At 49.1% G+C, this 27,979-nt stretch overlaps 1 protein-coding gene across 1 annotated transcript in view; it reads left to right on the forward strand.

Moving 5' to 3' along the window:
- FLT1 (fms related receptor tyrosine kinase 1) overlaps positions 1–27,979 on the forward strand; it is a 171,296-nt gene that overhangs the window by 127,669 nt on the left and 15,648 nt on the right. The window contains exons 16-24 of the mRNA XM_022574557.3: positions 3,227–3,333; positions 9,015–9,147; positions 13,992–14,096; positions 17,457–17,570; positions 18,981–19,069; positions 22,873–23,029; positions 23,462–23,559; positions 24,292–24,414; positions 26,375–26,486. Coding sequence (XP_022430265.1) covers positions 3,227–3,333; positions 9,015–9,147; positions 13,992–14,096; positions 17,457–17,570; positions 18,981–19,069; positions 22,873–23,029; positions 23,462–23,559; positions 24,292–24,414; positions 26,375–26,486 — 1,038 coding nt within the window. The remainder of the gene's footprint in view (positions 1–3,226; positions 3,334–9,014; positions 9,148–13,991; positions 14,097–17,456; positions 17,571–18,980; positions 19,070–22,872; positions 23,030–23,461; positions 23,560–24,291; positions 24,415–26,374; positions 26,487–27,979) is intronic.

Raw genomic sequence — 27,979 nt, forward strand, 5'->3', positions numbered from 1 at the left:
TGCTGATTTAAATTAATCTATAGCAGACTATCCTAATAGTTACTTTCCAAATAAAGATGGAGATCAAGTTATCAGACAAGATAGAGGTAGAGCCTAGATACTACATCTTACAGAATGAGTTTAGTTCTCAGTCAACCGTAATAGAACATAAAATAGACCTTTCCCTTCTAATTAACGTTCATCTTGAAGATGTCTTTAATGAGATGATTCCTTAAATGCCTAAGTGCACACAAACACATTTGCTCCCACTGCAGGGAATTCTGCCAGAGTAAGGACCGTGGAATTACTTCGGGGGGTCAACTTCCTGCCCCGGGGAATGCAGTGGGAAAGTTCCCACGAGAGGGGGTCTCTCCCAGGGCATTCCGTGCAGGAGGCCTCTGCGGAGGCTTTATGCAGACAGAGCCGTGTCTTAAGATGCTCTCAGCATCTCCAGGAGCCCCAGGCCACTGTGCCCTGGAGCAGGTCCCAATCAGTTTTTCGGTTCCACAAAACGCATTTGCCGCATAAGCAAAGAAGTGCGCGCGTGCGTGCATGTGTGAATAGAGCAAGGCAACGTTAAACCTCTTACTGCGGGGGAGGAAATCCAAACTCACAAACTTGCGCTTACGGTTTTCCCATCAAGAGGACGTACTGAGAGAAAAGGTGGTCACTGAAACTTCTCAGTCTCAGGAGATTCAGGGGAAAAGTGACGGCAAGATGCCACAGCAGCGAATGAATCCAAATTCATTCACTCACTCACTCACCCAGCACTTTCAGGATGCCTACCTGCTACGTGCTAGGCACTCGTCTCCACACCAGAGATGCAGCAGTGAACGAGAGGACCTCCGTTCCACTGCTTCACGCAGCGCTTTGAACACACCCGTCAGTTCATACCTGAACACCAGACTGTGAGCTCCATTCCGTGCCCTTTCACTTACCACCGTACACCAGCACTCAGAGCAGAGCCTGGGACACGGGTGATGTTCCGTGTGTTTATCCGATGAATATACGTGAAAGGGAATTTGGCCCGGGACCCATTGAAAGCTTCGTGAAACTCTCTGGAGACAAAGCAAAGTATGATTTATCCGCTTATTCACCCAGTTCGGTGAGTGGGGATAGAAAGATGAGTAAGGTGTGACCTCAGCCCTGGGAAGCCTACATCCCGGTAGAGAAAGGGCGAAGGCCAAAGCACAGAGGTGCAGAAGGGCTGGTCTATTTACGAAACTACAAGTATTTTGATGTAGAGCACGTGGGAGGGCAGCAGGAGATGAGGCTGAAGAAACAGGCAAGGTTGGGCAGAAAGGACCTAAGGGCTTGGGCTTTCTATCCTGACGGGGCTGAGGGTGGGCAGCAATGGTGGAATTTAAGGAGTCCCAGGATGGAATCCGTGATTTGGCAAGATGACACGGGCTGGAGCGGAGGAGAGACTGGGGACTCAAGGCTGGTTAGGAGATGCGGTCATTCAGGGGGACTTAGGTGGTGATCACGCGGTAGGACAGGGCGTGACAATTTCATGAGCCATGGAAGCAGAAGAAGCAGGACTTGGGGATGGAGAGAAAAAGCCAGATTCCCCTCTAGCCGTGGTGAGGATAATGGCCACAGGAAGTGTAGGTATGTGGTGGCTGAACGGAGAAGAGGGAAGCGGCCTCGGTTTTAGCTTGTGTATTTGCTACTGTTGAGGGCAGAGAACCTTCACGGGCTGCAGCTGCCCACAGCACTGAGCTGAAACCACAGGGATGCTCACAGTTCCCTGTGGTCTGGTCCCGTCCCGCATCCTGCATTATATACTCCGTCAGTGCCCTATTGTTTCCCAATTCTGGGCCTTCACACATACCCTTCCCTCTGCCTGTAATGCCCTCCCCTGCCTTCATCCCTGTAGGTCAAAATCCATTTCACATGTCACCTCTCCCAAAAGGCGTTAGTGTCCCTCATCTCCAAACTCTTTGTACCTAGTTTCTTTGTATTTGCCTTAAGCCTCCTGGTTAGGTTGTGAGTGAGCTCCTGGGGAGTGACAGCAGCTTTCCCTTATTCACCTTCCCATCTCCTTGCCTGGGGCAGGACTCAACACGTCTTCGTTGAGTTAAAACAAAGAGCCCACCAGATAGAACTGTCATCCATGAAATGGAGATATCCTTGCCCCTATTCACCAGGCACATGTGAGGACTTCGCACATAAGAAGCGCTCAATGAAAAGTATCATCATACACATGACCAGTTCGTTTTCTTTTCTCTTCTTTCGGCCGGGCGGCGCGGCACGCAGGATCTTAGTTCCCCGACCAGGGATCGAAGCCCCGCCCCGTGCAGTGGAAGCATGGAGTCCTAACCACTGGACTGCCAGGGAAGTCCCTCACCATTTCTGAAAGGAATACGTTTCACTTGATCTTGGCCTAACTTAATACTAAGACTCTTATCTCCTTTTAATGAAGTTCAAAGAAAGGAACATCACTTTAGAGTTCCTGGGAAAGTGTCCACTGGAATCAGGAAGCAGGGAACCACAGTTCTGGCCCACTGGAGCATTCCTTTACAAATCCCAGAGACCGTCCTCTCTGGAAGCTTCTCTTGGTTACGTTGGGTCTTTTCTTTTTGGTCATGGAGAAACAGTGCTCGGCTTTGGATCTGTGTCATTCTGGGAAATAAGGTGATTGGGAAGAACTGGCTCTAGCTGGTACCTCTGCTGAGCTCGGCCCTGCAGGCCGCCTGTTGAGAAGCCCCAGATGTGAACAGCGGGACTGCGAAGCGCTGGCCTGGCCGCTCCAAAAGGAGTGAGCAGGCAATTGTGACAGTCCTGGGGTTGTATTTTTATTTTGAAAACCCACTTTGAAGAATTTTGTGAGTCCCCAGGGAGACTTCTTATGTCTTTTTTTTTTTTCTTTTTCTTTAGAATTTCCTCTAAAACCCATTAGGGAGATCTCATGTAGTCCAGATCTAGCGCTGTAATGAGGTTTTGTTCCTGCCTTAATGTTTTTTCCCATTGTTAATTTCTCCTCTATTTCTGAGACTGTATGCAAACCCAACAGCAAAATTTCTGGAAAGTCTTTTCGTTTCCACGTAAGTTTATGATGATAATAGCACGGACCCTGCCGGACCGAGAAGGTAAGAGGCTCTGTCCTGGAAGCGGATTCCTGCTCCAGTCAGCCGACTGCACTCTGATGAAGCATTCCAGGTCACCGACCTTCTTCTGTCAAATCACAGACCCGGAGTTTGCGAGTTGCTCTTTAACGCCCTCTTGGTGTTTTTTCTCTCTCCAGGAACCTCAGACAAGTCTAATCTGGAGCTGATCACTCTGACGTGTACCTGTGTGGCTGCAACCCTCTTCTGGCTCCTGTTAACTCTCTTTATCCGAAAACTGAAAAGGGTAAGACCATTTCAGATGAAATGCTATGCTTCTTTTTGCATAATCTGCCCAAATGCCTAGCAGCGCCATTGGTGTAGTGACATCATGCACGGTTCCCCCCCCCGCCCCAGAATACCTGCCTGATGTCCAGAGCAGGCCCTGGACAGATGGCAGACCCTCTTCCTCCCTCTGACCTGGTGAACACGGCAAATGCATCGTTAAAACGTCGCTTGGGATTTCCCGGTGGTCCAGCGGTTAAGACTCCGCACTTTCAATGTAGGGGGCGCGGGTTCGATCCCTGGTCGGGGAACTAAGATCCTGCGTGCCGCATGGCCAAAAAAAAAAAAAGTATCTCAACCCTAATGTGGGGTGTTCAGAACAAAAGCTAGAACAATGATCAGATGACTGTTTCCCAGACACAGAAGGGACATTTTTGATATAAAGTCTTTCAATTAAATTCAACATGAGACCTGGGAAGCGTTCATGTTCTTAACCCCACTCTCTGCCAAGAAGCAAAAGGGAAAAAGCAAAATAAAGGCCCACCTCTGTCTCAGCTCTGCTCTTCCATACTCTCTGAGCCCCATGATAAAATTAAGCTCTTTAGAGTGTGAGGCTCAGGTTGGAATTCAGGACATCAGATTCCTATCATTAGGCCTGTAGCACAGTTTGCTTCTCTGAAGTTTAGTGGGGGAAAGAGCCAACCCTTACTCATTCATTCATGGCCCAAATATTTCCCGTGTGCCTGCTCGGGGCAGAGTGCCAGACCCTGTGTAGGGACCTCTGACAACAGTGCTGAGCAAATGCTACAAAGCCGACTAAACAACACATAAGGGAGGGGGAGTCTGCAGTCAGAGAGACAGCACACGTCTGGGGCTGGAGCAAGCAGAGGGGACCCAGTGAAGAGGAGAGACTGACCCGGGGAAGAGGTGGGGATGAGAGACCAAGGGGGCGCAGGAAAGGAGAGGAGAGGCTGCAGTGGCTGCCCAGGCAGGGCCCTGTAAGCTGCGGGAAGAAACTCCCTCTGTGTTTTAGAAGTGAGAGGAAGCCTTGAAGGGGTGAGGTTAACAAAGGTGGGTGATTGTAAGGGTGAGAGATCTGTGTCTGGAAAGATGATTTCAGGTGTATGAGGAGAAAGGACCAGAGTGGGCAAGAGTGAATAGAGAAGAACCTAGCAGAAGACCTTGGTAGTCCAAGTCGGAAATGATGGTCATGGGACTTCCCTGGTGGCACAGTGGTTAAGACTTCCACACTCCCGATGCAGGGGGTCCAGGTTCGAAACCTGGTCAGGGAATTAGATCCCACGTGCTGCAACTAAGGAGCCCATGAGCTGCAACTAAGGACCCAGTGCAACCAAACAAATATCAAAAAAAAAAAAAAGAGAGAGAGAGAGAGAGAGGGACTTCCCTGGTGGCGCAGTGGTTAAGAATCCACCTGCCAAGGCAGGGGACATGGGTTCTAGCCCTGGTCCGGGAAGATCCCACGTGCCACAGAGCAACTAAGCCCGTGAGCCACAACTACTGAAGCCCACATGCCACAACTGCTGAGCCCACGTGCCACAACTATGGAAGCCCGCGTGCCTAGAGCCCGTGCTCCGCAACGAGAAGCCACCACGATGAGAAGCACGCACGCCTCAATGAAGAGTAGCCGCAGCTCGCCGCAACTAGAGAAAGCCCACCCGCAGGAAAAAAGACCCAACGCAGCCAAAAAGAAATAAATAATTTAACTAAAAAAAAAAAAGAAATGATGGTCACTTAGTCTAAATGATTAGAGTCAAGAGATATTTGGGAGATAAAATCAACAGGACCTGGAAGGTATCAAGGAGGCTTCCTCAATTTCTAGAGATGTCTTAGCCCTTATTAGAAAGCTTTTTTTTTTTTTTTGGCTGCACCACAGGTCATGTGGGATCCTAGTTCCCCGACCAGGGATTGAACCCGTGCCCCCCTCAGTGGAAGTGTGGAGTCCCAACCACCGGACCACCAGGGAAGTCCCTATTAGCCCTTATTAATGTGCCAGGTCTTTGTGGCACCTTGTGGGACGTTCGTTATGTTGTATCTCAGTTAATCCTTTAAAAAACACAAAGATGTAAATATATTATTATTCCCATTTTATCGAGAGGGAAACTGAGGCTTGGAAAGGTAAAGTAACTTGCCCAAAGTCACTAAGCTAGTTAGAATCAGAGCTGAGTTTTGACCCAGGTTGTTTGACCTTAGACTTGCTATTCAGAACCAGGAAGGTGTACTTTACAGTGTTGGTATGTGGGATGGCAGCCCTCCTCCACGGTGAGTAAGTAACATCAGGCTTTTGTTGTATGGAGTGATTGGCTTTGAGACGTGACAATGAAGGCCACTGCTTTCGAAGGAAAGGAAAGTTAAACAATGGGGTTTTGAAAGGGGAGGTACATCATATAGGGAAACAGAGCTAACAAAAGCAAAACTTGCCAAATCTGTAAGGGAGGTACAAAGACTACAGAGTTCAAAGGACGAGAGGGGGAGAAAAACTTCAGAGAAAGCCCAGCTTAGAGACAGACTTTGAAGGCTGTGGCTGGAAGAAAAGCAGCAGAAAGACACATCCCACCTGAACTCCTGCCCACTCCCCAGGTTAGGGAAGGAGTCTGGTTACCTTGCATAGAGGAACCTAGTGGAAATAAAACTGGAAAGGCAAACTGGGACTAAATTGAAGAGGTCCTTTGTATTTCTAAAAATTTAGGAAATTTTAATGTCAATAAAAGGATGAGAGGGCTTCCCTGGTGGCTCAGTGGTTGAGAGTCTGCCTGCCGATGCAGGCGACACGGGTTCGTGCCCAGGTCCGGGAAGATCCCACATGCCGCAGAGCGGCTGGGCCCGTGAGCCATGGCCGCTGAGCCTGCGCGTCTGGAGCCTGTGCTCCGCAACGGGAGAGGCCACAACAGTGAGAGACCCACGTACCGCAAAACAAAAAAAGGATGAGAGCAAGAAAGTATCTTATCAGTAACCGGATGCCTATAGAATTCGAGAAGTAATTGGTTGTAGGAGGTGAGGGGGAGCAAGGTGTCAGGAATTATTTCCAGACGATTCCTCCAACCTCAGAGTAAATCCTCGCTGATAAGGGCTGGATTTTCTCTCGTTTTATTTTTATAAATTTATTTTTGGCTGCGTTGGGTCTTCGTTGCGATGTGCGTGCTTCTCATTGCGGTGGCTTCTCTTGTTGCAGAGCACAGGCTCCAGGTGCACGGGCTTCAGTAGTTGTGGCACACGGGCTCAGTCATTGTGACGCACGGGCTTAGTTGCTCCGCGGCACGTGGGATCCTCCCGGACCAGGGCTCGAGCCCGTGTCCCCTGCCTTGGCGGGCAGATTCTTAACCACTGCGCCACCAGGGAAGCCCTGTATTTTCTCTTTTTATCCTCACCCTGCATAGGCCAGTGTTACAACTAAAGCTAACATTTATTCATACTTCCTATACTCTAGGCCGTACTTGCTTTACGTGGACTATTTCATCTGATATTCACAGCAACCCTATGAGATAAGTACCATTATCATCACTACTTTACAGACAAGAAAACTAGCCTTAAAAAGGTTAAGCACCTTCCCCAAGGTTATATGCTGGTCCGATTCCAATCCAGGCTGTCAAATTCAGAGCCTGGACTCTGAAGCGCCTGGCGGTGCAATTTCCATGCCAAGCACCTGAGTGGCTGCTCGGTGTTAATGTCAATTGAAGGAATAAATATTTGTCAACCAAGATTCTACTTTCATACTCGTCTCAAAGCCCTTCCTGAAGGCTTGCTGGGCGTTTCCTCTCATCCGCCTTATTGAGATGAAGCGCAGATTCCACAGGTGCCATGTGGGAAGACCGCCTTCATGGCCTGCTGCCTTGCCTCCATCACCCCTGCCCACCTTCCCTCACTTCCTGCAGGACCCAGGCTGTCCCTGGCTGGGCCTCAGCTCTTCCTGTGCTCTTGGAAGACTGGAGACCGTTTCTCATGGCCGTGGCTACAGCAGACACTGAAAGCTTGAGTCATGAAACCTCTTCCAGCAGTGAGCACTAATGAACACCCAGCGCCCTAGCGTAGGAACTTACATTCCTCTCTAGCCGCACAGCCTCGCACGAGCGTCTGACAGGCTGGGGCCCTCCCGTCTAACACCACTGGCAATCGCAATTCGTGACAAACGTGCCCCCTATCTTTCTCCATTTTCCACTCTTCGTGGCAGGCAAATCTTCCTGCCTTGGGCTATCTGTCACACATTTTAGTGATAATTTTTGTGAGAAAGAGACAGATTGCAAGTGATGGATGAGGTGAGCTGTGACAGCCCAGAACGGGGTGAGTCAGGGCCGAAGAATGCGGGCCGGTGTGAAATCGGGTGGATGGAGAGGTTCATCTTCTCTACTGAACTCTGATCCTGTTTAGGGAAGTGCACTGAAAGGAAGGGCCTGAAACTCATTTAAATGAAGTGTACATAACTTCTAGGCAAGAGTTATCAAAACCTGGCATATATAGGCAAACATACCTCCCGTCTGTCCTGCCCACAGAAATGCCGTCAATTCTACAATGAATTAACATTAACGGGGCATCACCCATTAATGTGAACCTAAGACACTAAATGTAAAACCAGTTACGTATGATCTGAAATAAAGGGTGTTTTCTGGGCTTAATTTGCATTACCAAGATAAAACAAGCACTAGAAGGTAGAGGCCACCTTATTTATTTGACCAGTGGCCAAAAGAACTTGGAATGTGACCGTGTGTAAGTCTCACCCCTTGGCCTTTGAAATAATCAACTACTATTTCTTATTGAGGATAAATCTTTTTTTTTCCTTTTTGTACATTTTTCCTTTTTTTAATTTTTATCTTTTCCCTGCGTCTGAGTCACAGTAATGTATGGTAAATATGAACTTGCCATATATTGAATAAGCTTGCATCTTACACGAATTTTAACATAAATAACTCAAATTCAAACGGAACAGTTTGGATGAATCCAGTACATCTGAACGGGGACTCACAAAATTTTGGTCACCAGGAAACTTGTGTAGCCTACTTGTTGGTGGATTCCTTTATTTCAGAAGTGCTGACTTTTCAGTGTTCATTAAGTGCTGAGCTCAGAACCCTTTTTCTTAAACTCCTCCAGGAAAATCTTGTACTAATCTCACTATAGTCTTCTCAGGTTGCTGCAGCAACTAAGGGGCCAGGCCTTCTGACCATATTTAAACACTTCACGTGAAATGTGCCTCTCAACCATCCCAGGGATCCTGGGTTTACTTTGCCACCTCTGGCCTCTCTTGCAAATGTAGAAAAGCCACAGTCATGGAGCCCGCTGTTGACTCATCTGTCGTGTGTACTCCTGCATGTGGAGAATGGTCATGGAAAGTTATTTTTAGTCACAGTTTGGAATGGTTTTATTAAAATGCCTTGCATTGTTTTCAGAGGACTATTGCTTGTTTAAGAACAAGCAATGGGATCACAGCAGGATCTGAGCGCATTTGGTCTGAGACAGGACGGTGGAGCGGGTGCCACAGAAATGCATTGTGGGAATAGTAAGGGGTTGCTTGATGAAAATTGCACGCTCACGTGTGACGTGTCTGTGTGTATGCGGAGGGTCCTTCCTGTTCCCCACCACGTGGTTTCAACCCTCCGAACCAAAATAGCAGGCGATGTTGCCAAGTGTGGTCTCTTGAATATCTGGGTTTTTAAAGTTGTTTCCTTCTTGGTGACTTTGAGATCTATTTCTCAGTCTTCTTCCGAGATGAAAACTGACTACCTATCGATTATCGTGGACCCAGATGAAGTTCCCCTGGATGAGCAGTGCGAACGGCTCCCTTACGATGCCAGCAAGTGGGAGTTTGCCCGGGAGAGACTTAAACTGGGTAAAGTATTTGTTCCACAGATTCCTAAACCCATAACCGAGCACCTACTACTTGCAAAGCACTGCGCTTTGAGCGACGCAGAAGTCGACTAGACTCGGGATTCTACCCTCCAGCTGCTCACAAACCAGCAAGGGAGATGGACACAGAGATAAAGAAGTCTCTAGGATCCTAAGACAGAAGGTCAAGGGGACAAGGCAGCATCTGTTAATTCTTTCAACAATTATTAAGCACCTTCGCCGAGCAGCAGTTGCTCGTCTAGGTGCTGGGGATGCAAAGGCTTTTGAGTCTGTCCCCTCGAAGGGACAAGGACACAGCTGTAAAAGCCGATAAGTGGAGGAGAAGGGGAGAGCTTAGTTCCAGCAGAGTCTTACAAGTACAGACACTCTTAACTAATGAAATTTTTGTGGATGAGAAATTGGTGACGTAGAACACAATTCAGGATGAGGAGATGCAGTAAAACCAAATACATGGTGAAAGGGTTGGTGCTCTGCAAGGCTGAGGATCAAAACCCCCTGTGCACGAACCTATAAATTACATGCTTTGAATTTCCCCGGGTGTTTGAAATGTCCACACAGAGAAAAAAGCCCTTGGGTGTCACTTACGTGTCATTTATGAAGAGGGAGGATTGCTGCTTCCTAGGTAACAGGGACGCTCTAAACCCCGGGCCAACGTGCTTTCTCTCCAGCTTACCCCCAATCTCCTCCAGCTCAGACAGCACAATGCAACTTAACCTCCAGCCCACGGTGCTACAAAACAACAGGAGCCTCAGATACTCTTGCCCAGACATCTGGATGGTGGCTTCTGAAAGTTTTCCACTCTCCCCTGTGTGTGCCAGAATCATTAATATTCGGAACTAAGAAAAGAGGTCGTGGAGCCAGTGGAGCTTGTTGCCTGAAGAGCCTGTTGTTCCAATTCACTTGCACGGCCCCCCCCCCCACATGCAGACTATATTGGGGTAGGGGTGTGAGGGGACAGAGAGGGAGAAATGGCTTTTCTTGTTGTTCTCTTGGGCCTTGAAATGATTCCACTTACATTTCTCCCTCCATGAGAAAGAAGACTTGGCCCCAAGAGTGCCTGCTGTTTGGCTTGGGGAAGGAAATTAGGAATCACTAAAAGGCCGGAGAGACAGGCGAAAGCCAGCAATGGCTGCTGACGGGGCGGGAAAAAAATCAACTAAATTTAGAGTCGTTCAGGGCAGGTGCCACCCTAGATGAGTTCCTTCTGCAAGTCTAAATTACATGGCAGCTGGCCCAGCCCACCCCGCCAGTGACCTTGGCAGGGAACATGGGATAGTTTTCCCACAACCGTAAGCCATTCTCAGGTCACACTGCTTTCCAGAGTTATTAGTCACAAGCAGACATGCGTCTTTCTGTATAGGAAACACAAGCTTTCTGTCCCATTTCTTCATTCCTTGGCCTAGTACCATTGTGATCCTTGACAGCACATCAAGGGAGAATGCTAACCCTTCTACCAGAATTCCCCTGGGGCTCTGTGAGTTTAGAGAATCCCATTTCAGAAGAGTCTCCTTGAAGATCTTTTGGTTCTTTTCCTTCCCGGAGCTGCCAGATGCTATGATTCGGCTAATGTACGTGTGAGTGTCTTTGACGGATAAGGGTAAGTGGGTCAAATCAGCTAACTCTGCCTTTCAATGCAGAGTGTGGCTGCAAGGGCCAGAGGAGATTTATTTGGCTTAAAAAACAAATACATGGGCTTCCCTGGTGGCGCAGTGGTTGAGAGGCCGCCTGCCGATGCAGGGGACGCGGGTTCGTGCCCCGGTCCGGGAAGATCCCACGTGCCGCGGAGCGGCTGGGCCCGTGAGCCGTGGCCGCTGAGCCTGCACGTCCGGAGCCTGTGCTCCGCAACGGGAGAGGCCACAACAGTGAGAGGCCCGAGTACCACAAAAAAAAAAAAAAAAAAAACATGACAGAAAATAATCTGAAGTAACGTCTGGCAACTGAAAGTAACCAAAATTATGTCTGGATGGATGCAGAGGAAAAGCTGGCTTGATGGGCAGTTACAGTGGGTTAGAAATGTAGAGAAATACACAGACCAAACGGCTTCTGATTTCAGCTGAGTGTACTCTGGGTTACGACTCGTAGCCCTGGTGACAGAAGTCAGAACTGATAGCACCCGATAGACAGAGTGAGAGTTTGGGTCAAAGGTGTTGCTACCATTGAAATTCCTGAAACCCAGAACGGAAAAAAACCCTGTTTTGTTAGAGATGCCTCACTCAACCTGGGCAAGAATTCCACTTCTGTGCATTTATCACAGAAGTTGGGATAATGCCTGACAGTGCATCTTCCCATTGGAAAGTAAAGTCAGGATTACCTAACATGGGAAAGCACACGTGGAGTGTGGAGTGTGGAGTGTGGCAAGTGGATGGTGCTGCCTGGTGTAAGATGAGCCCTGGATGCCCAAGAGGGTCTCAGCCCCGGGCTGCCCTGCACTCTCCCCACCGTGTCCCAGGGACCCTGGCCAGTCACTCTCGGAGGAGATTCCGATGTCCTCTCGTGGTATGACCGTGACCTAGCACTTTTCCAAGTCAGTGGCATTTAGGTGACACCAAGGAGGATTTTAAGGGAAAAGAAGGATCAGGCAAGATGGAGTCCGGTGTGACGGGGCTCCCCTGACCCTGGAACTGCAGATCTGCCAAAGGATCGCAACTGTGCCAGATGATTAAAGAGCCAGTGATAGCTTCAGGCCGTGCTCGAGGCGGCAGTCAGCTTCCAAGAGAATAAATGAAAAGACAGGGAAGTCTAGTGAGTACGAGCGCCTTCTCACTGGTCAAAGCAAACTCCCCAAACACTTGTCAAAATAGAGTGTTTTGTGTGATGGCTAAGAAGGGAATGCATGGGGGCTGAAGCTGTGGAAAGGAAAAGGATGTCGCCTGCCCCAAGTGAGCAGGGGTCTGTGGACCCTGTGGAGAGCTGTCCCAACACAGAGATGCTCTTCATCTGTCTCAGACTCAGGACACTTCATATTAGATGGTAGAAGGCAGTGCAGAAGAAAAGGTGTTCTTTTACCCTACAAAAGCAAGGGATAAGCCTCTAACCAAAGTGCGCCTATGTTTACAATCTGGAGAAGGTATCTGCCAGTCTTCCTTCCATACGTGATTTCGGGGTTCACCGGAGGCTCTTTTATTTAAACGAGAACTCCCGACTTTGCTACTTCTTGGATGCTTTTATCTGAAGAAGGGAGCAGAGACTCTATCCCTGCCCATGGAGCATGCTCTGGGAGGATGACCTGATCAGCCACGACAGGTGCACATTTGACCAGGGGAAGCGTGTCGTTTCACCAGTGTCTCCTCCTAACGCAGAGCGTGTCCCCGTGAGACCCAGGCGGGGAGCCGCCGCTGATGTCACTGGGGACGGAGCTCTTTCCACCTCCTCTCTGGACGTGACCTCGGGTGGGTGGCGGGCGGGAGTTGCACATAGAAGTACAAAGCTTCTAATAGGATGAGGAAGCAGGAAAGCTTCATTACCAATTTTCTGGGAATCTTAAAACACAAACAACAAATTGTGTCCTTTGGGGGAAGGGACTGGCGTACGAAGAAGATAGGAAAGAAGGAGGGAAGGAAAGTCAGCTCACTGGAGGCACATCATCAGAACAGTCTCAGCGCGAGGACTTGGTTGGAACTGGAGGCTGTGTGTGGAAGTAACACTCCCCCTACCAGGACTTACTTTTGACCAGAGGCATTCTGTTGGCTTTCCAACACCCCCCCCACACCTGCCGCCAGAAGAACCAAAAAAAAAAGGCGACTTCTCAGGCTCACCCTTTCTTCTGCCATATCATGCTTGAGTGCACAGTTCCTCTAGGTCGTACTCAGCAACCTGTTTCCTGGTGGAGCAGAAGGAAGCCCTGATAGAAAAGGTGGCAGAGGTGTTCTGGGGGCAGGGGTGGTCCCTCCTCATCTCTGTGCACCGTTCAGGTGTACAACTCACGGGGGCCCCTCTGGCTACCCAGGACTACATGAGACTTGCTGTCAGCATCTCACAAATTCCCAGATGCGACTCTTCATTCTGCACTAATACACAGGGGACCCAGGTGCACCAGGCACCAGGCCAAGTTCTGGGAAGATTCAGACATGGTCATTGCCCCTTTGAGTGAAGTTTGTCTCATTCAAGGGTGAGAAAAAAAAAAAAAAAATGTGTTTAACAGTCATTACGACATAACGTACCGGGTACCGTGAATGAGACCTCACTTTGTCACTGCATCTGGCAACCACCTCTCTGTGGCTGAAACAAATTACTAGGCCCATGTTTGGAACCATGAAGATTTATAATCATCATGTAAAGACACGTTGGAAATACTGGGAATATCTTGCCTGGCGAGGAGGTCTGAGAAACGACTTCATTATTTTTTGGTAGCTCTGAAGCATCATTATAACAGCAGTAACCCCCCCTTCTCAATTTCCTCCCTTTGCTGAAAACAGATCAGAAGAAGTAAGCTTAAGTGGCAAGAAAAGGGGCTTAGGTTAAACATAGGGAAATTTTTGTGGTAGTGACGTTAGTAAACAATGGAAAAGACCACTCAGGATGTGGTAGCCTCTCCCCACAAGAAGGACTCTGTAAAAGAGGAAACTGGCCATCCACCTGCACCAGATGCCTTCTAGGGGCCTAGCCTAGCTGTGAAGGATGAGGGCAGCGCAGAAGCACAATAAAGAGTTGAAAGGAAGATACCCCAGAAATGTGTCCTGACCCTTTTGGGGTCAGTTCATTGGAGATTCCATTCAGAGCTACATGCCACACATACACACACAGGGAAAAGGCCCTTTCTTCCTGAAAAAAGACTTAAGCTCACCCTGCTGGCTGGGCAAGCAAACCGACGTCTTCTTTTCATTGTAGGCAAATCACTTGGAAGAGGGGCTTTTGGAAAAGTGGTCCAAGCGTCTGCATTCGGCATTAAGAAATCACCCGCCTGCCGGACGGTGGCCGTCAAGATGCTGAAAGGTACGGATGGTGTAAGTTTGGCTTTCAGCCCACCCACTGCGTTCCCTAAATGCCGGCCCAAGTTGGGTGTGGCCTAGGAACAGACAGAAGCCATTTCTGCTCTGGCCACAAAACTTGCTTCTGCTGGAAGCCCCTTGACCTCCGGGGCTTTAGATGAGGCCAGCAGGAGCTCAGAATGAACCTTGGAAAGGAAACAGTTCAGCGTTATCCATGGGGAAAATGATTTCCGTCTCCTCAGAGATCTTTCTCCTACCACATCTCAGATTTTTCTAGAGTACCAGGGACTCAAGCCCACAGGAACCACAGGTACAAAATTTGGGAATGATCCATTTATGGCATCATGATGGCAACTTAGCTGTACGTCATAAATCTCAAAGGCTTAGCTGGGGCTGAACCTCACTATAAAGTAAGAATATAAAGCTAGAACAGTTGAATTGATCAGAACTTCAAGCTATTTTATAGCATCAGGTCCCACCCATTAAACATTTCCTCTTTAGAGATAAAAACAAAACAAACCCGAAAACAACAACCTATCTTCCTATGTTGAAGATACTATCACCCTGTGAGGCACTGGGAGGTAGAGACGAAGCACACGGTGACTTATGACCCGCCCCCTAAGACAGAGTGAAAATGAAACGTCACTGAAAGTCACGTCAACCAAACATCTCCAAGACTCATAGGTCCTTTAAAGCATAGAAAATACTTCACTGTGATGAAATTGTTATGTTACTTCAATGCGTTTTAAGCTTCCCAAACCAAAAAGAAACAGGACTGAAAACCCAAAGGGCAATTTTCAGCTTTCCAAAGTCTCTAAGATATTGCCAGGGGATTTTGAGGCATAGAAGGCTATGCGCCCAGCCAAGCAGGTAGCTGGCAAAGGTTCCAGCAGAAAGGCCCGTGGGCTGAGGGAGACTTCAAAGCCTTCGTTTTCATCCAGCAGTGACACCATCATTGTAAAAAGTCCCATGTAATAATATTTTTCCACTTCAAAAGGCTGTTGAGTGAAGGCTCTGATAAAACTCTGCAACGAACCTGACAGTTCTACTCTGAAAGTAGCCAGGGAAAGAGCTTTGCATCCACAAAGCAGGCCTTGTTCAAGGTGAACTACCCAGATGATGGTGGACATCTCTGTGAGAATACCTGTAGTCCAGCACCCCCCCATACCCCACTCCCACCCAGATTCTAAAGAGAAGAGGCATCAACGTGTCTTCCATGTGAGAAAGCACCAGACTAGGTACTTTACTTTAGTAGCTTGAACCACATGAAGTTGCCACTTTTCTTATTTTTCTCTCTACAGCCTTTGTGAGGTAGATATTATTATCCCAACTTGCAGATGAAGAAACATGGCCCAGAAAGGTTAAACAGCCTCTGCAAGGCCACACAGCTCAGCAGTGCAAAACTAAGGGTTTGGGTGCCAGGCTCTCCCCACCCACACACACACACCTCAGTGCTACAGAAGGGCTGCAGAGGCACAGCCTCCTAGAAATGATCCATTGCTCCAAAATCCTGAAAGTGGTCCTGGCCTGGGTTCTGGAGGCAAGCTAGTATATCCAGCCTTGAGATAAGTTGAAACTAAATCTGGAAGCATCTGTTTTCCTCAGCTAGTTTTGTCTCCCTGCTTACTACGACACACCATCTCTAGGAGAGGCAAGTCGGCTGCCCGTGCTTGTCTACTGTGGCTAAAGGGGCATCAACGCGTGGAGGGATGAATTTGAGGGGGACATTCTGACTGGCAATTTTATTTTTTTAACGGGCCAGAGAATGTGTTCTATGCAATACAGAAATAGGGTGTGTAGTATCTGTATAAATGCTTATCTTTTTTTTTTTTTAAGCCATCAGCCTTGATTGAAAAAGACTGCCAAGTCACCCACTATGTAACATTCCTAAAAAACTATTTTCATTCAAGCTTTCTTGTTTAAACTGGTTGGCCATCTGTTTCTAGGAGAAACTGGAAAGGCAGAATGTCAAACAAAGGCCATGAGTCAGAAGCTCTTTCAAAGTGCCCTTGAGCAAAACCTTTAACCTTTTTGGGCCTTAAGCCCATGTCTGAAATGAGAAGAGTAATCATGCTGTTTATTTGTCTAACAAATATTTGTTGAGCATCTACTGTGAGCCAGTCCCAATCCCACTGGGAGGCTTCTAGAGTTTATCTGGTTATTATTAAAAAATGATTTGTGCTTATGAAATACCACGTTGGTATCTACCACAATGTGAAATGCACATCCTTCACATGCACAGATGCAATGTGAAATGCACGACCCATTTCCAGGACTGTCCTGCAGAAATACTTGCACATGGGTACAAAGATCACAGGCTGTTTATCCAGCATATTTGTAATGGCAAAAACAAAAACAAAACAAAACTGTAGACAGTCTAAATGTCAGGAATGCCATTAATCAATTTAAAAGAATTGGGAAAGTCTATGACATTTAAAAGGGGGGAAAAGCAAATTATATATATCAAATTTGCTTTTATATTTTTATATATGATTCCATTTATGTAAACGAAAAAGACCTTTGATTGGGTACATATATTTATAAATGCATAGAAAAAGCTCTGAAACTCCAAATGATGAACAGTGGTTACTGCTAAAAAGGTGAGTTGGGGTGGCTTTCACTTTTCACTCTATAAACATCATATTGTTGAAATATGTTTACAGCAAGCTTATATGACTTTTTTTTTTTACTTATAAACATAATTAAAAAATTTTAAATGCCTTAGAAGTTAACCAATAAGAACAAACAGACAAGACAAACTTAATTGGCTTTAGACTCTGCTAATTCTTAGATTGACACTGTTTATCTCTGAGAATGAAGTTGAATTCAGATGCTTATGGATCCTCATGACTTGAGATAACCCTGCAGACTCCGGAGAGGAAAAGGTTATAGAGAGAAAATAACACATGGCAAAGATGTTTACAGAAGTGGCCATTCTGCCCTTGCAGGCCCCTTTGTAACTTCTCAAAGCAGGGGAAGTGAGAAAAAGAGGTGAGGTGTGGGATCATCCCCCGCCTGGAAAGTTCTCGCTGGGCCTGGTTCTGACGCAAGGAAGCCTTTGGAAGGCGCTCTCCCCAGGTGCCCAGCTCCGAGTCAGCATGTTACTGAACAGGACGAGGTCCGCCAAGGGAAACGTCCAGTGACTAACCCCACCACCACTTTGCGCCTCACTGTAACCAAGACCCTGCTGGCTCAAGAGGGTGGGAGGAATGAATACAGGCTGGAGGCTGGCCCTTCTGCAGACTGTGGGGAAGCCAGTGCAGTAAGGGCTGAGCACTGCCAAACACAGAGGGCAGGAGGGCCACGCCAGAGGAAAGAGCCCCATTGTCCCGTTGCCTTGATTCTCCCCTTGATCCTCACACAGAGGGGGCCACGGCCAGTGAGTACAAGGCTCTGATGACCGAGCTCAAGATCTTGACCCACATCGGCCACCACCTGAATGTCGTCAACCTGCTGGGAGCCTGCACCAAGCAAGGAGGTAAAGGGGAAGGGAGGGCCTGCCCCTGTCCCAGTTCACACGGCCTGGGCGAGCTCCCTGTCCCGCAGCCCTTCACCCCCACCTCCTGGCACATGGCCTGGTAATAGTCCAGAGGAAGCAGCCTGTCCGTTGATGGAAGGTGCTCCCATCCTGGAAGTGCCTTCCCTGGATACTTAGCTTAAAGGTTCTGAACAGAAGGACTCCCTTTGAGACCTCCTTCCGCAGGCTCGAGGTCAAGTGCAGGGCGTTTTTCCCAGGATGACTTGGGAGGAGTATGACCGGAGCCAAGGTAAATGCACAGAAGGTTAGCATCCCTTGAAGCTTCATCCAGAGGAAGGAATCACTCCTGGCAGGATCCCAGGAAGAGGTGGGGTGGGGACACGGCCTTCGGACAGGCCGTACCCACAGGGCCAAGTGCAGGGACAGGGTGTATTATGACTGAGGACTCGCACACCTTTCCATCCTCCCCTAGGGTGCCTTTAGTACTCCCAGCATGCCCCAGGACAGGGCCCACGTGCAGAAGCCTCTCTGGGTCCACTTCCGCTTTGACCCAGAACCGGAAGTTGTTCTTCCCCTGTGGGCCTAGAGCCCAGCGGGTGAGCGGTGGGGATGGCGCCTTCGGGGAGCCCAGGGGACCTGCAGTGTCCAACCCTCTTTCCTCTTTTGACTAGGGGTCGCCAAACGATGGCCGGTCAGCCTGGGAGCTTACTTTGACCGTTTTTAGTAGTTGTGGGGGGGGGGGGAATATTTTGTGACATGGGAAAACGCTATGCAACTCAAATTCGTGCGTTCCTAAAGTTGGATTGGAGCGCGGTCACTCATTTGGTTGTACTGTCGTCTACAGGTGCTTTCCGGTTACAAAGGCAGAGAGCTGAGTAGTTGTGTGGCCTACAAGCCTAAAACAGTTACCGTCTCTGTCTCTTTCTTTATGAGTTTGCCGATCCCTGCTTTTAGACCTTACAAGCCCTGGGGCAACCTCCGTGCAGACACCCCCAGGTGGCCATGCAGCTGTGGGGGTCAGGCCAGACAGGACCTGGGAGGGAGGGGCTGGTGTGACAGTGTCCTGAGGCCAAGGGGCCAAGAGGGTGACTGGCAGTTACAGGTAGAGCTCTGACCTTGGCCCTTCCCCTCCCCTCCCCACAGTTCTTTCTCTCCTATTCTTTTTTTTTCTGCTTCTTCCCCAGTCCGACCCCCCACCAATTGTCTCCTTTTCCTTTTGTATTTTTTTTTAAACCCCTTCTCTGGTCCAGTTGGAAAAACAAAAACAGAAAAACTCTCCCACCCCCAAGTTGCATCCCCCAGACCCCACTAATATAAAGACAAGTTGGTTTGAGGTTTCTCAGGCCCACTGATGGCTGGCAGATGGCTGGCTGGCTTGGTGTGGCTGAGCATGTGTCGTTTTGGCTGCAGGGCCTCTGATGGTGATTGTGGAATACTGCAAACACGGAAATCTCTCCAACTATCTCAAGAGCAAACGGGCCTTATTCCTTCTCAACAAGGTAAGGAACTTAGGGGTTGGAGGTTTTTCAAGACAGCAGTGAGTTTCCGTTTAGGCTGTAGCAGCATAAAGCAAGAGAAACTATTTTTCCATTGCCAACTAAAGAATGTCACTAGCCATCCATCCAGCTCTGCAAGGACTGAGTCATGAGCCACTGCAGTCGCTGACCTTTAACACACCCTGAAAGGAGTTCAGGGGCGGAGATCAGGAATGAGGCGCTCTGTGCTCTGAGAAAACTAGCAGAACAGGCCTTCAGATCGTTACATATTTTCAGGAGAAAATTTGTGTGTGTGTGTGTGTGGAACCTGGATTCTTGCATCTTCTCATACTTAGAAAAGCCCCGAAACCATTAACTAAGATGTCTGTTCTGCGTAACTAGTGGCAGCCTTCTGCCAAGATGTGTGCTTGGTTGCACGTCCCCTTTTCACCAACATCACGTATATGCTGACCTCGCCCCCTACCTCTTCAGAGCAGTTTCTCAGAGCTCTCTGAGAGGCTGCTCCCGGGCTACAGTCCTCAGAAAGACACTGAATAAACCCAACTCACAGCTTTTACGCTGTGCATTTTTTTTCAGTCTACACCATTAATGACTGAGCTTAAAACACAATCTCTGCTTTTTTCCTTTAAAAAATTATTTTTCTTTCCACGCTAATATATCACACTCTTTTTGGGGTGAGCACAGAGAATATTCGAGCCCACTGTATGCAGTGATAATTAGAGATTAAAATTCACTAGCCATCTACCTAAATATCAAAGCATCTTGATAAGTGTCTCTCTCTCTGTCTCTTTCTCTCTCCATAGATACTCAGACATGCACAAATCACTTAGTCACTCATTTCTTAAAAGATGATGGCAAGCATAATTGTTTCCATTGATTAGAGAAATTAAGGACTCAGTCAACTGACTTTAGAGTCAACAATAGAACAACAGTGATGGGGCCAGAGAAATCATCTTCTTCCCTCCCTACTGCCTTTTCTCCCACTTCCCCACACCTTCACCACCCGTGTCACCCCATACACATACTGAACCGGCCTTACCCACTAAAATAAAGCTATGTAATAAAAGGAACACAAGGGTCCAAGTCCTGAACGCAAACAGAGTTTAAAAGGGATTACTGAGTGAAGGAGAGTTTAATAAGCCTTGGCCAATGTGACCTATTTCACCAATGGTGTGCCCTTCTCTGGACTAGAGAAGCCCACGAGACGATGACTTGACATTATTCACCTGTAATTAGCAGTGTAGTTGATGAATCCATGTGGCATGGTGGTTTAGGCGCTCAGACTCCAGGATCAGACTTCCTGGGTTTAAATCCTATCTCTGCCACTCAAGAAATCTGGGACCTTGGGCAAGTTACTCAGTCTCTCTAAGTTTCAGTTTCCTCATTTATTACATGGAGATAATAATAGAACCCAGCTGACGGAATTGTTGAATCAAATTCCGTTCATCACTCCATAAATGTTAATTACCATCATCATTATCATTGATCCACCGAGATAGAAGGACCGGGTGAGTCTAACTTAATGCCACTGACCTATAGGATCTGTATGACGGATAAGGTACACGACACCCAAGAATGATGCCCATCTCTGTCATGCGAGTGAGATTCTCATAGGGCACACAAAGAAGACCCACCGGACAGCTGGCCCATTCTCTCAGCCTTTGATCCAACCAGAGACATAGGTTTTCTACCAGACTGGCAACATATACGCAAGAACATACTTTCCCAATTTTAAACCATGCCCTCTAATAATGAGACCCTTGAAGCTGAAAGGGAACTTTGTGACCAGCTAGCCTACACGCTCACATTACAGATGTGCCCAGAAAAGTCAAGTGACTGGCCTTAAGGACACACAAGGCAAGAGGTGAAGTCGAGGAGAAAACCCAGCTCTCCTGACTTCCCCCCGCCTTCAATGCTCTTTCCATGCACTGCACTAGGTAAAGAGGGGAAAAAAACATAAGAAAAAGTGGAGCCTGGTGCCCTGGGCTGAGAGCAGTACAAATACTCCTCAGTCCTGAAATCCTGGGCTGGCTTCAGGAAGAACTAATCCAGCAAGAATACCCCAGGGACCCGGGCAGGATGGAACGTTTGGGTTCCTGCGTCCTTTGTTTGAAGAGATTGCTTCCTTCTCTGGCTATATTTAATGATTCACCTCCCTCTTGGTGGAGCTTAGTGTTTTCGTGGAAAACACACGGCTGTATTTCATATTTGGAACCTAAAGGAAAAACCAAATGGCTTAACAGAAATGGGATATTTCATTTTCCAAGTAAGTTCACTAGGATCTTTACATATTATATGTAATGAATTCACTGTATCCTGTCAGAGTCCCAAAAGTTCAGTAAATCAACATTTACCAGAAATGGTTACCAATAAGCAAAACTAAATATACCGTTGATTGGGAGTCAGGAAGGGGTGAAGGAGTCTTGAGTTACGGTCCTTGGAGTCACGCCAAAGACTCGAGCCCTTTTCACCCCAGCATCTTTGCCAGCCCCCTTCTGCTGCTGCCTTCTGTCCTGGGAAGGGTCTTGTGGAAAATACAATTTCTGTCCCCCAACTGAGCAGAATCAAGTCTAACTGCCTCGGGGACACGTAATAACCAAGAGTTACGATCTCCATCTCCACTCGGGTAGGTCAACTGGACGGCAGTCGGGGTTCCCTCTGAGGCCTGACTCCCCTTCGGCACAGGAGGGGCTCTTGTCGGGGGGCAGGAGCCGGGGACCCTCCACGCTTCCAGGGTTTGTCAGGCTGAAGCAGCCTCCTCTGTCCTCTCCTTGCTCCCACGGCGCCCTCTAGTGGAGGGACCATTCCCACTTTGTGACACTTCCAGGAAAAGCCAAGGAAGGATGGGGAGCCTGGTGAATCTCGGCCCTGCCCCAAAGGGCGGATGGATCGGGGGACACCACTGAACCCCAGTCCCTCTCCGACCCTGTCTGGCATTGCCATCTAGCAGGACTGAGCTAGGTACTCGGTCGAGTCATGAAGCCACTGGGAGTCCTGTTTCTAGTGTCACAGTGATTAGGTGAATTACGAAAAGGTGATAAAAATCTTTTCTGGTTCCACCCTGAATCAACAACTCCTTCCCCGTGAGTCAAAACGTAGTAAGATGATAGAGCTCTTCCGATGAGAAAAAGGAAACCCAGAAAAGCAAGGTGCTTTGTTCAAGATCACATGGTCAATGAAAGAACCAGATACACACCAGGGCTTAGAGGCCCAGTCCAGGGTGAAAGGCCTTTTCTACCTTCGTTAGCATCAAACTCTATCTTTGTTCTGAATGCAGGGGAGACAAGGAAACGTTCCTGCTCCCTCCTTCTCCAAGGAAACCAGAGAAATTGGTAACTGCAGCCTTCTCTTATTACTCCTCCCAGGGATTACAAAGGCCCTGAGTTGACTGGGGATCCTTTTCTGTCATTCCGTATCATCTTTCACAAGATGGCGCAAGGCATGGAAAAGCGCTCAAGGGCATAGATTGGAGTTGGCCGAACCTGGGTTCAAGCTTTGCCGTTTACTAGCTGCATGTGACTTTCATTACCTGACTTCTCTGAACATATTCCCTCGTGTATTACAAGCAAGAACTACTTCATAAAATTGTTGGAAAGATTAAAAGAGAAAATGTCCCAAAGACTCTTAGTGTACTGGCTCACACCGAGTAAGCTCTCAGTTAATAGCAGCTGCGAAGCCAGGCTACTCATTTACTCTCCATTTTGTCGGACGACATTCTCCTAGTGCAGGCGAGTGCCAGCTTGAGGGACTGGTCTCCCCGTTACTGTTCTGTCCCTTTCATCTGTGTCTTTCTTGGTCTGTTAAAGGATGCAGCCTTACACGTGGAGCCTAAGAAAGAGAAAATGGAGCCAGACCTGGAGCAGGGCGAGAAACAAAGACTAGACAGTGTTACCAGCAGCGAGAGCTTCGCAAGCTCCGGGTTTCAGGAGGATAAAAGTCTGAGTGATGCCGAGGAAGAGGAGGGTAGGTATTAATTCCTTCCTGTCCTACAGTCTGGGATATTTTTACAGCATACCGTGCATCTCTGAAATATTTTTCTTATTTATCACCCTAATAAACACCCGTGGGAGACTCGAAGCGTAATGACCTGGGGAGGTAAGATTTGAATTTAGATTACTTACAGAGTTACTAATTTTGACAGGGAACTGTACAATTGTCTCCCCTCCGGCCTTTCTGTCTTAATGGATCATCCCCTGCCCCCCATGCTTGGGCAAAATGGGCTAGAGGCCTGGAAAAATCTCGGATATTCATGTTGAAACTCAAAAATGCTCTCGAAAATGAACTCTGATCTACTTGTTGGTTTGTTTCGTGTTTTGCTAACATTGTTCCAATAAACTGGGATTTGGTGGCATAACAAGAGCCATTACAAACAGTTACGGTTTTAATGCTTTCCAGATTCTGACGATTTCTACAAGCAGCCCATCACTATGGAAGATCTGATTTCTTACAGTTTTCAAGTGGCCAGAGGCATGGAGTTTCTGTCTTCCAGAAAGGTCAGCCTCACTCTTTACTGTTTTGCTTCTTCACCAGGCCTGGTCGTGTGGATGTTCACATGGGCAAACACACACCTGTGCTATAAATCCACTTTTCCTCGTATTTGCTTGTACGTGTGTCCTTAAATGTAGAGTGAACTTCACAACACGCGACCTAATTTATCCTGATATGAGTGAGGAAGTCTGAGAACGGTGACTCTTGGGTACCAGCAGGTAGAACTTAATTCCAGGGGAAAAGCTCGCTGGGTTTCAGACTAGATGAACCTGGCACCTGTGCTCCACAACGTCCTCTGGCGTGTTTTCAGAGCTGGCCAGACTCTCAGAGTACACGACTCCATGGGAGGGCATCTATTAACACATCCCAGTGGGGTCCCCCCAGGAAACTCCAGCTAGATCGTGATCTGATCTCAGCAGCTCAGGATAAGAGGTTTTGGGGAAGTTGTGCTCCCTGGGAGAACCCGACGGCCAGCTCTGTTTCCCCGATGCTGTCCTGCAACACAGTAGCAAAGGGGATTCGGGGCCTTTCTTGACCTGGGCGCCTCCGGGGGTCTGTATTGGTAGAGAAGTGCTTCACGTTTGGGGCGACGCCACATGCATCGGGAGCCGCTCCCTTCATGTAAAGGAAGCGTGCGAAATGGATCCCCGAGTTCAGAAGGAGAACACTGAGAAGGCACAGGAAATCAGCCGATGAGATCGAGGACATGCACTGATCATGCCACTGTTTTATTCTAGTGCATTCATCGGGACCTGGCAGCACGAAATATACTGCTGTCTGAGAACAACGTGGTGAAGATTTGTGATTTTGGCCTTGCCCGGGATATTTATAAGAACCCCGATTACGTGAGAAAAGGAGATGTAAGTCAGTTGGACGTTTCTTGGGCTCATTTAGGCCCTATCATTTCCAAACCACAGACCAAAGCCCTCGGCAGAGGTCGCTGAAAACCAGCACGTGCTTTCTGTGGAGGCGAACGGTCCGCGTGCACCGTGGACCCGAGAGCCCTCGCACGGGGCTCCGGGAGGCCACGGTCCCCTCCTCCTGTCCTTCCCCTGTCCCTGCTCGGCTCCTGTCCTTTGGGCCCCGGAGCGCTGTTCGGTGGGCCCTGCGGGGACCACAGCGTCCCCTCCCCTTTGCCCCCTGGGGGAGTTCCCTGGGCCGCTGGAAAGAACAGCCTGGACTCTTCCCCTCAAATAAACCCGGGTGATGGATTCAGCAGGTGTACACATCTCAGGAAGGGCGGGGGCAGGCGTCAGGATGACCTTGCCGGGGAGGAAATCGCGTCCCTCCCGGGTTTGCCTTCAGACCCAGCATCGCTGCCAGCTCACACGGGCCTCTCCTCCCCGCCTGTTTCTGAACATAGTGTTATTTTTGCTTTTGCGGGTGACCTCCTGTGCCCCCTCTTCTCTGGCCTTTACCCTGAAGCCTTAATTAAGTCTGTGTCTGGGCTCTGATGACTACTCCACAGTCGCGGTTCTCAAACTTGAGCGAGCACACACATCACCTGGAGAGCCTGTTCAACTGAAAGTCTTGGGTGGAGCCTGAGAATGTGCCTCAGCTGGTCCCAGGACTATACTTTGAGAACCACTTCTCCACAGTTTTTTTTCCTTTTTTCTTTTTTTTTTCTGGCCGCACTGTGAGGCATGTGGGATCTTAGTTCCCTAGCCAGGGATCGAACCTTCACCCCCTGCACTGGAAGCACAGTGTCTTAACTGCTGGACCACCATGGAAGTCCCCCACTGTTTCTTTCATTTATTTATTTATTTTTTGGCTGCGTTGGGTCTTTATTGCTGCACGCGGACTTTCTCTAGCTGTGACGAGCAGGGGCTGCTCTTCGTTGCAGTACATGGGCTTCTCATTGCGGTGGCTTCTCTTGTTGCAGAGCACTGGCTCTAGGCACGCACACGGGGTCAGTAGTTGTGGCTCGCGGGCTCTAGAGCGCAGGCTCAGTAGTTGTGGCGCATGGGCTTAGCTGCTTCATGGCATGTGGGATCTTCCCGGACCAGGGCTCAAACCCATGTCCCCTGCATTGGCAGGCGGATTCTTAACCACTGTGCCACCAGGGAAGCCCAGCCCCACTGTTTCTTTTTATAAAAGGAAAACAACAAGCTTTCCTTGAGAGCCCCGATTTGCAAAGATGGCATCTACCCATGTGTCAGTCTGTGCTTCTTTTGTGTCCATCCGTGTCTCTTTCAGCCTCCCCCTGGCCCTCCCCCGTCTTTTTCTCTTTGTCTCTCCACTATCCCAGGCTCCCTGTCAATCCCCATCCCTCTGAAGTGGCCGGGCCTAACTCACTGGAGTTCCTGCTTGAAAACCAGCCACATGGCGTCCTGAATACTGTCCATCAACTATCAACTTGCTTCTTTCTGGTGCCTTTGCCAACTCCCCCCATTCAATGACTTTTTAAATCCTTTTTTTTTTTTTTTTTTAATAGGAATGCCTTTCGAAATCCTTAAGAAAAATTCCAGGAAATTATCGAGTTTCAGGATGCCTTCTACTTCAGATCACTCTTTCCCAGGTCTCTGTAGAGTGTGAGCTCTTGTGGGGAGAAGGATTTCTTACAGAGTCAGGACATGCTGTGCTCGTAGGAAGGGCTCACTGAACAACTGTTGCCATCACAGGAATTGGTGTAGCACACAACTCTCCCTCTTTCAGCGTAACACTGCATGTTATGAGTTTCCTCCATGCTGGGAAACCATTGCTGCTCTAGGAAATGACTTATAGGCCAAATGTTATCTGGGAGGTGACCCCGTGGGCACATGGGTCGAATGTGCTTTGTTGTCACGTTCTCCTGCTCAAGGCCCCCTTGCCCTTTTCTAGACTCGACTTCCTCTGAAGTGGATGGCTCCCGAATCCATCTTTGACAAAAGCTACAGCACCAAGAGCGACGTGTGGTCTTACGGAGTACTGCTGTGGGAAATCTTCTCCTTAGGTAAACCTGGGGGCAGGATGAGAGCAGACAGGCCAGAACCGAACGCCCGCCCCTCTGCCGAGTGTCCGCGGGCAGATCAGCATCTAACACCCACGTAGGCTCAGGCGAGTGGCGTGTGCACGTGCGCCTGCACCGCAAAGATGTTCGTAGGGCCGTGAACGAGGTCTGACCAGAGTAAGATCCGCAGTCAGGCTTGTCTTCAGCCAGTCTGGCTACTCCTTCCCTGTCCTCGGCCCCCTTTTTCTAATTCCTCAAACACCCATTCCTCTTCCCTCCCCACGTCCCCCCCTCCCCGCAGAATTTCCCAGGAAAGACCCAACAAACACAGCTCAACCCGTGCCTCTGATGTCAGCACAGCCAGCCCCAGACACTGGTTTATGCAGAATGAGCGGCAGGAACGCTGGTTGTATTTACCCTGCTTCCACCAGCACCCACTGCGGTGGCTGGAAGCCTCGTCCAAGGCGCCCAAGCACACAGATGCGCCCGGAGCCCCAATCTGCTCGCAGACATGCACCGATGCTCCGAGGCCTCCCAAACGCTGGGTCTAGCCAAGAGTCTTTCGGACTTTGCCAGAAACTTGCCTTGCAGAGCAAATAAAAAGTCACCCAGTAACATCCCTGGTTTCCTGTAATGTGTGAAAAACATTCCCCTGCTTTCGATGACAGGCACCTGCTGCTTCCAGTCTTTGAAAGCAGCTTGGCGGCCACAGTGGCCCCGCGGTGACGCAGGGCCAGTGCTGCACGCCGCCCAGCTGCTTCCTCCTGACAGCAGTCACTCGAAAGTGCAGACAAACAAATGCTGAGACACACTAGGTTCGAGGTCTGGAACAGGGCAGATCGGGAGGGCCTGCTACCCTCGAGCCCTACCTCAGCCACCAGTCCCTCTAAGAGGGACCTTTACCTGCGACCCTGCCCAGAAAAACTGGCAAAAGGCAAAGTCCAGGCTCCTCTGGGCCCCCTGCAGGCCCCGCCCCCACAGCAGCCAGCCCAGTCCTGCAGCTCCTGGCCCCCTTCCCTCGGGCCCCTCACGGCAACCGGTCCCCCAGTGCTGTGCGAACCTTACACGGGAGTAGTGAGTTAAAGTCGTTCTCAGTGAGCTGTGAGTGAGCCACCAGTGACCGCCTCCCGAGTCTACTGGCTTTTTAAAAAGCAGCTCATTAACTCAAGGAAGGAGTTTCTAAATGCTGGGCTTTCTCTAGGGTTCCTTGTAGGGAGAGGGGAGGGACCCCTCAGGTGCCACCCTTTCTCCTGACCCAACAGACCAGAGCAGCCATGGGAACGGCCTGCGGGCATCTGACATCCAGCACCAGGGCGCCAAGCAGCCAAGCCTGTCGCCAGCAAGGATCCGCTGAGCTGCCCTGGGGCTTGCGCTGTGCGCTGATCACCAGGAGTTCACTACCCAGCCCTCACCTGGAAGGGAGGAAAGAGACACGGAATTGCCCCCCGGGGCGTTTTGTGCCCTGAGGCCATAACGTGCCCTGTGTTCCGGTACAG

Source organism: Delphinapterus leucas, chromosome 18 (assembly GCF_059928025.1).
Source record: "Delphinapterus leucas isolate spDelLeu-1000000601 "Yukka" chromosome 18, BTC_Dleu_Yukka2, whole genome shotgun sequence".
NCBI classification, from domain to species: domain Eukaryota; kingdom Metazoa; phylum Chordata; class Mammalia; order Artiodactyla; family Monodontidae; genus Delphinapterus; species Delphinapterus leucas.